At 36.8% G+C, this 12,069-nt stretch overlaps 1 protein-coding gene across 1 annotated transcript in view; it reads left to right on the forward strand.

Moving 5' to 3' along the window:
- Positions 1-12,069, forward strand: part of POU6F2 (POU class 6 homeobox 2) — a 331,945-nt gene that overhangs the window by 265,291 nt on the left and 54,585 nt on the right. Inside the window, exon 7 of the mRNA XM_017734610.1 lies at positions 3,275-3,421. Coding sequence (XP_017590099.1) covers positions 3,275-3,421 — 147 coding nt within the window. The remainder of the gene's footprint in view (positions 1-3,274; positions 3,422-12,069) is intronic.

Here is a 12,069-nt window from a genome sequence, read left to right on the forward strand (position 1 = left end):
AAATGTACTAAACCTAGTCAGTTATTAGAATATTCTTCTTCATAAAGTTTGTTTCCTCATATAGTCATGTCATTAGTGGAGGTGTCATTGAGAGGGCTGGCCTGTCACTTTAAACAAAGATTACTATTACCAACTGTTATGGCTGGTATTTTGAGTGGGAGAAGAGATTTGGGGACTGGAATTGACAGCTCCAAATATCTCAGCCTTCCAAATTAAATCATGATTTAAATACAGAAACAAAATGGGAAGAGTCCTTTGTGGGATTTTTCACAATATATTTCTAATATTTCCAACATGTATTCTTAGGGATTCAAGCTTCACTGAGAAATTGATAAACCTCTCAAGTTAGAGATTTTATTTTTGAATAAAAGGAAGATCCAATGTGTTATCTTGGTGTCCAGACGTAATGAAAAGAGATGTGTTTCTCCATCCCCAGTTTACACACAATATAAAAAGGGTCAATTGAATAGAGCGTAACTTGCAGTCAACAGCTCCCCAACACACTCAAAGAAAAATGCATCCTCTCCTTTTTAATTGGACTTATGAATAGATAGGGATGGTTTCATATGCACTTTGAAGTCTCTTACCCTGTGATTTGGCCCATTCACTGTATTTTTTCCTGGAACCACTCACTGTATTTTTCCCTGGAACATGATACTATGCAGGGTACCTATGCATATCACAGCCTCTGCCATCATTTTTAATAAGTAGCTTATCTCTGTGATGCAACTAAAAGCAATCCTGAGTGTCTCCAGGGTTTGTTGTAATTACATTTTATTGTTGTATTTGAAAATGTATATTTTTTGAAAACTGGTGCAAGAAAAATGGAAAAGAGATTCTAGAAGGTGATAGTCTGATTTTTAGAAAGTTTTAACCCTTTTTAGTTTCCAGATTCACAAGCTTATTTATGCTGCCCTAGCAGCTGTTCTTACATGCCTCCAAAGCCCTGAATATAGCAGCCAGTGTAGTTTATTAGCTGATGTAGGGTAACTGTTCAAAGATTATCATTTGTACCTGCAGTGAGATGCTGTGGGATCAGAGGTTCAGTAGGTTGCTAATAAGACTGTAAAAGGCCTTTTCTGAAAGTCTTACACTCTTGCTGCTGCCTCCTTCCTCTCCAAGTATTTACAGCTATAAGGGAATTACTTCCAAGTCCCAGTACTGCCAATGAAGTGCTGTGAAAAAAAGGCAGGGTTTGCCAGCTTCTGATTGGGACAATAAAGAAATGTCACGGTTTTGAACAGAAAACCAACCAGTTTATGTATATTGTTCTCTGGCATTACAGTGCCATGCTCAGGCACCACCCAAATCACTGAAGAGTGCATCAGCTACCTTTGCACTCACACCTTTGTGCAGTCGGTGGAATTTCTTGTAGTCTTGCATTCAGGGACTGAGCTTTGCCTTGCTCATTGTGCTGGTCTCAGTTCTCTTCACAGCTTAGCTCGTAAGAACTGCTAATCAAGCATGCATTGCAGTTTTCCCCTTTTGTCTTTTATTCCTGCTTGATTTTCTTGCCATGGGGTGCTGCGAAGCACTTTTAGAGATTCATATAACAATTTTTCCCAAATCAAAATATTTCCTCCAAACAATGTCATTTTTTCTGTCTGGCATTGCTACTAATCTTTATTTAGTTATTTACTTTACAATTTCTAGAGGGATTGGATGTGCTCAAGGCACCCCTTTAAGCAACACTTTATATCAAGGTTGCATTTATAAATACTTCATGAGGGGCTAATGAATGATTAATAGATGTTTTAATGTATGACCAATCAATTGTAGGTTTTGCAATGTCTAACAGACAAGTAGGTTTCTTATAAGCATAGATTATAACCATATCCGACATCTTCTATTGATGGGTTTCTAAACGTCTATAACATACACACTACTCATATCTGTAACATGCTTAAAACATCTACTAATCACTGATTAATTTTTTATAACCTATTTTGAAGCAGAGCCTGTCTATGGAGTACATCCCTTACTGCTGCTTCTGAGTCTCCATTTCTAAAGGATTGATAACTTACTCATCATCTAAGGACTTAGAACTCCTACTAATATCAGCTCAAACATAAAGCTTTACTCAGATAGCTCTAGCATTTTCATCTCAGTCTAAGAAAAAATGTTCCTAGACTGTTTTGTCCCTCAAACTTCTGGCTGCTCTACCCTGCTCATGCGTATTTTGCAAGTTCTGCTATAAAGCAATGATTCTTAGGAAGCAAAGCCACTCTAAAATGTATTTTCAGCCTCTTGAACTCAGTTTGATTGCTCTGAAGACAACTGTCCTAGTGATGATGGTTCCCAGTGTTTTTTTTTTACACTGTCATCCCTGTGTGCTTGGTTCAAAGTTTGTCCTTTCTCAGAAAAAGATAAGAAAATAGAAACTTCACAATAATCCAGTGGAAAAGCCATGTCCAAGATGACTTTTGATTCTGACAGAGGAACACACATTTCATATGCTTGATAATCACAAGACTTGATAGGAGTGTTCCTCTGTGGGATTCCCCTAGTCTCCTAAGGTGAAAGCCATGACCGTGCTCTATGCTTTCTATCAAGCACTTAGGTAGAGTTGACTAAAGCAGGCAGTACAATTTATTTCCTGAAAATTTATGAGTCCTGGAACTAATCATTCACATTTGAGAAGGCGCATAGTGCTTAGTATTGTATTTTGCAAATGAATTTTGAAATTTTAGTTGATATCTACTGACCTTACTTACAAGGTTGAGTAAGGTTGAGTATTGTAATTTATTTAGATATTGAGACCAATTGTTTAATGACAAAAACTGAAAGGATTTGCAGATTTTTCTTGGGTTTGGGGTCATCAGTGAAATAGTCTCTGTTCTGAATATCCCCAAGTAAACATTCCACTCCCAGTCACATCAGGTGCTAATCTGTCACTGATTGCTATTTACAGCAGTACTAGGCTGCTACACCTGTGGCATTAGCACACTGAGCCTAAAGAAACACATCAAGCATAACTCGATTTAAAAAAAGAAAAGGGGAGAGAAGGTAGGGTTAAAAAAGAGAATTTTATTCTTCCACATTAACATGGAGTTTCCTCTTCCTTTTTTAAAACTATTCATTTTCAAAGCCCCAGAAGTAAGAACCTCTCAAAACTTGAGCTCTTGGAGGAGCAGACATTTTTTTACGTGCAATTCAGTGGGTAAAAAACATTAAAATAACGTAAACATTACTGTGCTATCACTTTTATATTATCCAGTTAGCATTATATGTTTATAATGGGTGTTATCATGATATTTTATTTCTTTTTTTTCAGCTGGTTAATAGTCCACTAGCAAGTCAAGCAGCAGCAGCTGCAGCAGCGGCAGCCATGGGCTCAGTAGCAAACTCCCAAGCCTTTGGAAATGCCCTCTCCAGTCTTCAGGGGGTGACAGGCCAGCTCGTCACTAATGCACAAGGACAGGTGAGTAGAAGATGGAGCAAACAGTGAATTCTGATGGCAGGCTGATCTTGGGACAAAAATGAGTTCCGCTTGTATGACAGCAATTTAAAAGTGCACATGTTGAAGATAAATAAATATTGATTTCCTAGACAAGGTAAGAAATGGAAAGTCTGAGAAACAGGAGGAAGTTAGGCACTGTTAGAAAGAGTTTTCAAGCTAGAAAATGCTAAGGGCTTGTTTTATTTTGTTTCAGTCCTTTAAAAATATCGCAGTAGTGCAATACCATGGTATTTTAAAAGTTCAGCAAGCCTGTGATTCTTAACAAGCATACCAGCTCTCTTCTTCCACTTACATATGCCTAATAACACACACCTTTACTGAAGTGGTACTGTGCTTCACTTTTTTGCATTTCTCTGGCATTTCTGTATTACTTAATTTCTTAAAAGGCATTAAATGTTTTAAGTAAAAGAAAACAAATTGTAATGAAGTATCGAGGGCAGATTTATCTGGGTGGCTTATGCATTTGTTTATTAACTATGTTAAGCAATTTGCAATGAATATGCCAGCTTTTAAATGCAAATTTGGGAGATTATTTTGGTTTAAAGAAAATTTTACAAACAGAAACTTGAACATTGCTTTAGAGTTAGTCTATCTAAGAGAGAGATTGTGCATTACCTACATTTTGGAGCTGTTTATTTGTTCAAACTATTTCAGTTTCAGTCTTAGTATGATGCAGAAAGATATGCATCTGAATCCATATATGTAAAAATAATTCCTTTGATACAGCATATTTAAGTGCCTTTCAGATTGTGACCACTGTCATTCTTTATTGCATTTATTAGGACTAAAAGTAACACAATGTCTTGTTTCTCTGCAACAAATCTGTCAATATAACTGGTAACTGAGTAATTTGAATGTCATTATTCTAAATGCTACAAATTGGGCATATGGTGATATCCACAGTGTTTATTTGGATGTTAGGCCCTGAAAAACATTTATTGAAATGATTCAGCTTGGATGATATGTGAATCTAAAGTTTAGTTTCTACTCTTACTGTTTACCAGTGAGGAGAAAAAAAAGGAAGAGCTGCTTTTCTCCTGGTAATTTTGCTTTACCTAACTGGAACAAGAGTGAGATTTTTTTATTTTGACCCATTAAAAAATAAAAGTCACCACTTTATAGGACCCCCCCTGGGTTTTTTAACAGGACACATAAACAAAGATGCTTCCTGAGCTTCACTATCACCATCCAAGTCCCAGGAAAAAAAATGCTGACCTTGTTATATTTACTGGGTGGGTGCAGAATTGTTCCATCACTACCCCGAGGGTTGAACGATGGAGCTTGTCAAAGTGAGGCCTTATCTAATGAATCATCTTATCGCAGGTGCACACCACACATATTAAAGGAGGATTGTATGAACAATGTGCCCTCTACCATAACCTTTCAATGTCTACTTTAACCCTTGTTTCAATCCCTTTTCATCAAAGGATCATTTTATGCAGCCAGTTTTAAATGGAGGCTCTCAAAAGCCTATTAAGATTTCTGGAGGGATGGGGTATTGGTTTGGAAGAAAAGTTGGTTATAATACCTATAACTCATAGTCAGATCAGCTCTAACCTAGAAGCCTGCTTGTTTCTATCTCCTCTGTGCTCCAGAAATGGTTCACAGTCGGCACTCATGAGGCACTTGACACCAAAGATGTTCATCGTAAGAGCTGAAGTTTTAAATATAGGCTAATTGTTTTATAGTTTTTCCTTTACATGTTCTCCACAGAAAACATAATCTATGTGTGACCATTCACTGTATCTTTAAAAAAAATACTATTATGAAGATATTGCTGAATGAAAGTTTCCCTCAGGCTGAGTCTTGTTTATTCCAGACATAATGTAAAGTCCAATAATTCCACAGGTTGCAGAGAAAGAGAAAAGAAAGGAAGAATTTTCTCAATTGTTGGATAAGATTGCAGCATCTAGCTATCTTCCTAGCTCATTTAAATAAAGGTTGTCTTTTTATTACTTGTTTTTGTAAATGTTCCTTAGTTTATAATCAGTATTGCAGAACTTGCCACAATACAGATAAATATTGATAGTAAGCATGTAATATAACACACAGTTTTATAATATTCAGCATAAACTCATATTACTTAGAGTCCACTTCTTAGGCTAACTGTCTTAAAACAGGAATATTTAGTGTAATTTAACAACAATCCATAAATTAAATTTCATTCTTTTCAAATTAATGGAATTATAGCGCCTAACCAAGAACCAAAAGATGTTTCTTCAAAATTGGGAGCATAAATGAATAGTAATTTGAAATGCTCCATTTCTGAATAATGTTCTTGGTCATTAAAGAGCCAGATTTGCACCATATGTTAAGAATCTGCCCTTTGAAAATTGCCTCTTTCAAGGAATCACAAGCATGATACCCAAAACTCACTCCTGAAAATATGAAGCTGGATGAATTACTAGAATGTTTGTATGTGCAATCTTTGTAATTACATGCTGTTTCTGTTACAGAAATTCAGGGCTTGTAAATGTCCATCTGTCTAGCTAAATATATGGTGATCAGTAATCCCTGGAGACATTAAGCTACAGGTCAAATCCAAGATCCTATGGCAAATTTAAGGGAAATGATCCTTTAAGTGACATATGACATGGCCTTAATTCCCAATAGTCTTGGAGTTCTTACAATTGCAATAACAAAATCATATATATTAACAATAATTTTTATAACATATTTGTTATTTATTTAATTATTGAACTCACAGTTATGGCATGTTAATTTATTTTTCTTCTTTTGCTTTGGGTGGCAATATGAACTGTAGTAGCAGAGCTTCCCACGACCTAGCCAAGAGCTCTAATCCCTTGAAATAATATGATTAGATCACCTGATTAATTTGATATAGTACAGGTAGAGGACTCTAAATCAAATTTTCATTTTCAGAGGCATATTATGAAGAGCTATTGGCCCATGTAACACTGCTTACATTCTGTCTGCCCTCAGCACTTTCCCGGAAGTGTTTGCAGCACTGGGCTTTCATATCTTAAATTTAAAGGCCAGGGCAGCAGGTTTGCCAGATTGCACCCTGTCAGTAGATTTCAAAGAGAGGCTATCTACCTATTCAGCTTCAGCCTGCCCTTACAGTAGGACCCTAGTGCCATTGCTGCCCTTGGATTCTTCAGAGGTTTAACAACCCAATATATCTCTTTTTTATGCTGGTTTTGCAAATGAAAGAAAAAGTCAGGAGTTTTGTGTTGGTTTCACTATGTTTATTAAGCATGTGAAATGTGTGCTTTGGCTGTTTTCATGATATTTGTAAGGAAATGAGCCCCAGAAATATGAAAGCAAGGTTGATGAATATGGTTTCTTAATTATCATCAGTTTTATTCATTAGTTTCTCTTTTGGAAAGATGGGAGTTGTCTAACAAGAGAAAAATACTACTTAATTCAGCAGTTGCAAAATAACATTTTGTCATAAAAGAAAAGGGTAGCATGATAAGGGTTGGCATAATAAACTGCCTTATGGATAAAGAGGGCAATAGTCTGTTTCCTGGGAGATTAAAAGGAAAATCTAAGTATGTATAGTGTAATTGTATTGTCCACACTTTAATTGAACAGTGAATTAATTGAGATGGCTTCATTATAACCTAAGAATGCCCCTGAAGGAACTCGGGCTTCCTTGTGCCCATGCCTTGGTCTTTAGACATGAAAACCTTCTGTATAAGAAAAATCTTACACACAGGTCCACCGTGGTACTTAACAAAAAAATAACTAATTTTTGAGTGCTGTAGTCCACAAGTAGCTCAGGAAACTAAACGGAGAGAGAGGCATTGTTGATCCAGTTAGATAATAGGAGTACTTTGGTTCTCATTATTCTGATGAGAGGGTACACATTTGCTCTTTGAGCTTCTTGATGGTAAACGGTGCTAATGAGGCCTGATGGATTCCCTGCTCCTAACAAGCCTCTCAGCAGTGCAAGTGATTACAATGGAGATAGATTTGATGGGATGCACTCCCTTTTGTAGTGTCTCAGCTGCTGACACTCTGCGACATAATCAGGTCACAGAGCCGGTCACAGCCATCAGCAAAAGCCATAGCTCTATTCCTCATTATTAAAGTGCATTATTCAGTTCCAGGCCTTCACAATACTGCCAAAGGCCTTTTTTTCCTCTCCTTTTTTTGTTAAGCATCAGTTCTCAAATACAAGAGTTAATAAAATCATCAGCTAAAGAACTAGTAAATTAAAGAAATGGAAATAAAGTGCTCCCTTTCAAATTCATTGAAGGATCACAATTAAATAAGCAGAGAATTTCTCATCACCACACACTGTACAGTACAATGTAATATGTCATGTGCAATAACAACAGGGATAGGATTTTAAAAAATAACGTTGTCCTCATTTTGGACTGGCTTGGAAAGTGCTAAAGTATCTTTTATGGTGAAGGAAATTTCGGTCTTCTCAAATATTACATGTGTACCTGTAGGTACTATTATTTTCACTGTTTTCTGTAACTACATTTTTTCTGAAGTGAGAACAGTTATTTGCAAACTAAATTTATGATTCTAAGCAGAACAGCTGTCTTGTCTAAGTTTAAGTGGCCAAGGCCACAATCTGGAAAATATACAATAGGCCACAGTACTAGGACATCTTTGTTCCCATAGACAACGCCATTACCTTCTTTTGGAGAGTGAGGTAATTATAAAATGGTGTGGAAAGAGGTGTTTTAGCATTTTCTTTCTATTCTGATGATGTTCAGTTGGGGCTATCCCCATTCCAAAAGAAAATCTCTTTTAAAATCTAAGTCAGATTTTAATGTAGGTTAGTTAAACAGGTGAGAAAAAAAATAGTGGAAAGCCTGCATTTATTAGTTAATTAGATATTAGCTTTTTGTTTCAGTTTTGTTTCAGGTAAATAAAAATAAGATATTCTAATACTGAAATGTATACCTTTACAGGGATTTAAACCATTTCTGTTAAATCCCTTTAGTATGTATTAAGTGACAACAGTATAATTTTGTGCATAGATAAAACCAAAGAGATTAATACATTGCAGGGCAGGGGGGTGGGGAGGGGTTGTTGGTGTTTGGGGGGTTTTTGTTTGGTTTTTTGGGCTTTTGGGGGGTTTTTTTGCTGTGGGTCTTGTTCAACTCCACAATTTTTCCTCCTTTTTCTTTCTGGTAGAGTATGCTATGGTAGCAAATGAGTATGTATACACAAAGTTGCTTATAAGTCTTTCAATTCTCTAGAACCACAGACGTAAGAACTTTTCAATATCCACAGGTTAAAGTTCAGAGTTAGTACTGTGGAATTAGCAGTCATCTCCAAGAAATGTGTAGAGACTGCTATGTGACCTAGTTTTCTTTTTAATACTAGCCAAGAAAATTGGTGGCTACCACAGGGAATGCAAGTTGTGACCACTCATACACTTTAAAGGAGGATGTTGATTGTTTGTTGGGGGATTTTTGTTGTTCACAGTTTTTTAGTTCTTCCAGAAGTTCTAGGAGGCTCAAAATCCTATAATGTGTAAGACTATTAGAGTCCTTCTGAATATGTGCAATTCATACTGTTCTTCAGGTGTTCAGTGTCCATTAGCCTTATCTCTTAACTTACTTTTCTCTTTCTTGTTATCATTTCTACATCTCTTTCAGCTATGCAGCTTTAATACATGGTAACCGCTAATATTTTATCCCTCACAACATCTGTATGTTCACAAAATTCTTAACAATAATTGCTTAAGTAGTGACTGCTAACAATATCTTCCTAGGGCTGAGACCTACAGAAATCTGAGTTGGTGGTATCAGAATGGCATATATTAAGGATATTTCATTAAAAGCCTGGAAAATTAAAAGGGACACATTTTGAGGGACAAGATAGAGCGAGGGATTGTAACAGTCTAATAATACTAGCGTTTAAGAACATTCCTTGGAAAACCCTTTACCAAGAGAATCTGTTTTGACAGGCCTTCATATTAATATATTGAATTTCTGCTGGGTGAAGTCTGACTCTCTATTTTCCCCCTCAAAATTTCACTGTGCTGAATACATGTGGTTTTGCCGTTTGCAGGAAGAAAAGGGAAAAGAAAAAAGATCAGTTGTAAGGGAAGATTTTTTTTTCCATTGGTTTCCCTCCCCACAGCTATACATGGAGGAGGGTGTTTGTCTAATTACCTCCCATGTGAATTTGAATCAAAAGACAAATAATTCTTTTAACATATTTTTGCTGACTGTGTCTTTATTTTGCTGCATTATTTATCTAATATCAGTTGTATCCACAGTGGCATAAATGTAAAAATGCATGGACCAAGCTGTTCGGTCATGCAGATTGGTAGTTTCATGAAGCAGAAATGGACTGAGGCAGAATGAGTCTAACTTAAACCAAGAGCTGACTAGTCTGTTTTGTCTATTTTAGGCAGTGATCACTGCAAAATGGAAAGGATAATTGTGTAATGAAACTTCTATCGGGCTTGGAAATGATCCGCATCTATCCAGAAAAGCCACTGAAATTTCTTTTATCTAACTTGCAGCAAATCTTACTTTTGGTACTAAACTTCACACTTCAGACTGTAGCCTCTTGCCTGGGTTTCTGCCTAAGGTACTGTGTCTTGGACATAGATCTTTTCAGAGGTGCCCAAGTCTTATTTTCAAAAGCAACTTTCATACCTGTAAAAGTCTGAGTTTCCTTCAATCAGAGTTACGAGTCTGAGTGCTTGAAGGCATGTCTATGCACTGTAACAGAGCATTGCAAGAAAATTGCCAGAGACAGTTCATTTATATGTCTCAGTGCTGTACTAGCACGGATTGATGAAGCCAAAACTCTCGGTAGTATGCTATTATGGCTGGACTAATTAATTCTGCTTCTCAACAAGGTGACACAGGATCTAGTTCATTAGTTATTAGCTCTGGGGTCTTGCTAACACACTGTATTATGTGGAGTAAATATACTTTGAAGAGACCCGTAAAAGCCTGAAGCATTTAGGCACTTTTGAAAATGTTACTATTCCACGTTAATTATTTCAAGTCAAAAGTACTGGAAATATCTGTCCTTTTGTCATTGCATTCTTAATCACTTTTGCAAAGAGGAGAAAACCGAACTTACTACTAGTTCAACCTTAATACCATTTTCATGAAAGCTAACCAATAACAAAAAGAAGAGCCTACCACTCCTATAATCTGTTCATTTTAGCATGAGGTGGTTAAAAGCATGAAAAATTTTCGTTGTTATCACCAGTGACATACATCACAGTCAATGAAATCTTTCTGCTCTACAGAGGTTCTTACACTGCTCTCCTTATCATCATATCTTATCACCTTCCAGTAAAGCATTAAGAAACATGACTAGTGATAGTCACAAATTGGTCTTCCTCTCAGCAGAAACTTTGTAGAATAGCACATCGCGTGTTTGATAAGGGCGTTTAGCTTTGTCTGTCTTTGTTACAAATTTTTTTGTTTGCTTGACTTCAAGTTTTGGTTTTGTTTGGATTTTAAAATCTTTATGAAGGGGTTTCTTAGAAATGCATATTGCTTATATTTGCATCAGAGAAAGGCAGACAACAGAAATGTATTAGCTTTTGCAGCAGAATGTGGTGAAGCCAAAGATGATAAACCCATGAATGTTCCTCAATTGCTGTTGGAATCCATTCCAAGCCCTTGACCTTCCCCTTAAAGCAAACTTTGCTGTGCACAGAGGTTTGACTGTTGTTATCCTGGAAGACTGAATTTGGTAATTATAAATTTCATCCACGAGCTTTAGCTAGCCATTTAGATTCCTGGAAAGCAAACCACAGAAGAACTTGAAGGCAAAGACCGAAATTTTCCTAAGTACTTTGAAAATTCTTTAAGATGACATAAGCAAAGCAGTGGAGAGAGTTGATGCATGTAGGTGGTTCCAGGAAAAGGGCTTTCTATGTTACTGATGTTTCCCAAACAGTGGAAATGTCATGCTCGGGAATTTGCATCACTTCAGGAGCTGACAAAGCCGAGAAAAATTTGAGGCCACATCATTGTCTGAACAGAGATGATGGAAATCCTCCTGTATGAGACTTGCATCAGAATGGAATCTAAGAGTACTCTTAATTTTGGACTTCTTCTTATGAGGTGTAGTGCTTTGGTCTAAAATACTCATTACTGCTTATCTTCTGTGAGATAAGAATTAGGAGAAACACAAAGCAGGCACCAAACTTGAAAGAATGTAAAGAAGTTTATTAACAGACCTAAAAGAAGAAAAAAAAATTATACCACACCTTCAGAACTCTTCTCCTCCCCCCACCTTTCTCCCTTCTCCCAGTGACAATGTAAAAAGACAGCCCTTGAGATGTTCAGTCTGTTTACCACTTCCATAATAACCTTGTTCAGTCCATTTAGGAAGAGGAGTCTCTCTTGTCCATGCTATGAAAACATTATCACAATGAGACAGCTGCCTGGGTTGGTTCTCTGCTCACATGTGAGTCCCTTCCCCAACTTGCAGCTTTTCCCACAACTGCTTTCGAGCGTCCACTCTTGAAGTTTTTTGGGGTACAATTTTAAGGTTGAGCCATTCAGAAACAAAAACAGAGGCCTTTCTCCTTCCCTGGGAGCAAAGGGTCTTCATCATCTTCATCTCCAGGACTATCTCTGGGAGCATCTCTAGGGACTGAGGTTTCTCCTTTCCCATTTGGAGCAAAAGTCCTCATC

Source organism: Corvus brachyrhynchos, unplaced genomic scaffold (genome assembly GCF_000691975.1).
Source record: "Corvus brachyrhynchos isolate BGI_N302 unplaced genomic scaffold, ASM69197v1 scaffold94, whole genome shotgun sequence".
NCBI lineage: Eukaryota > Metazoa > Chordata > Aves > Passeriformes > Corvidae > Corvus > Corvus brachyrhynchos.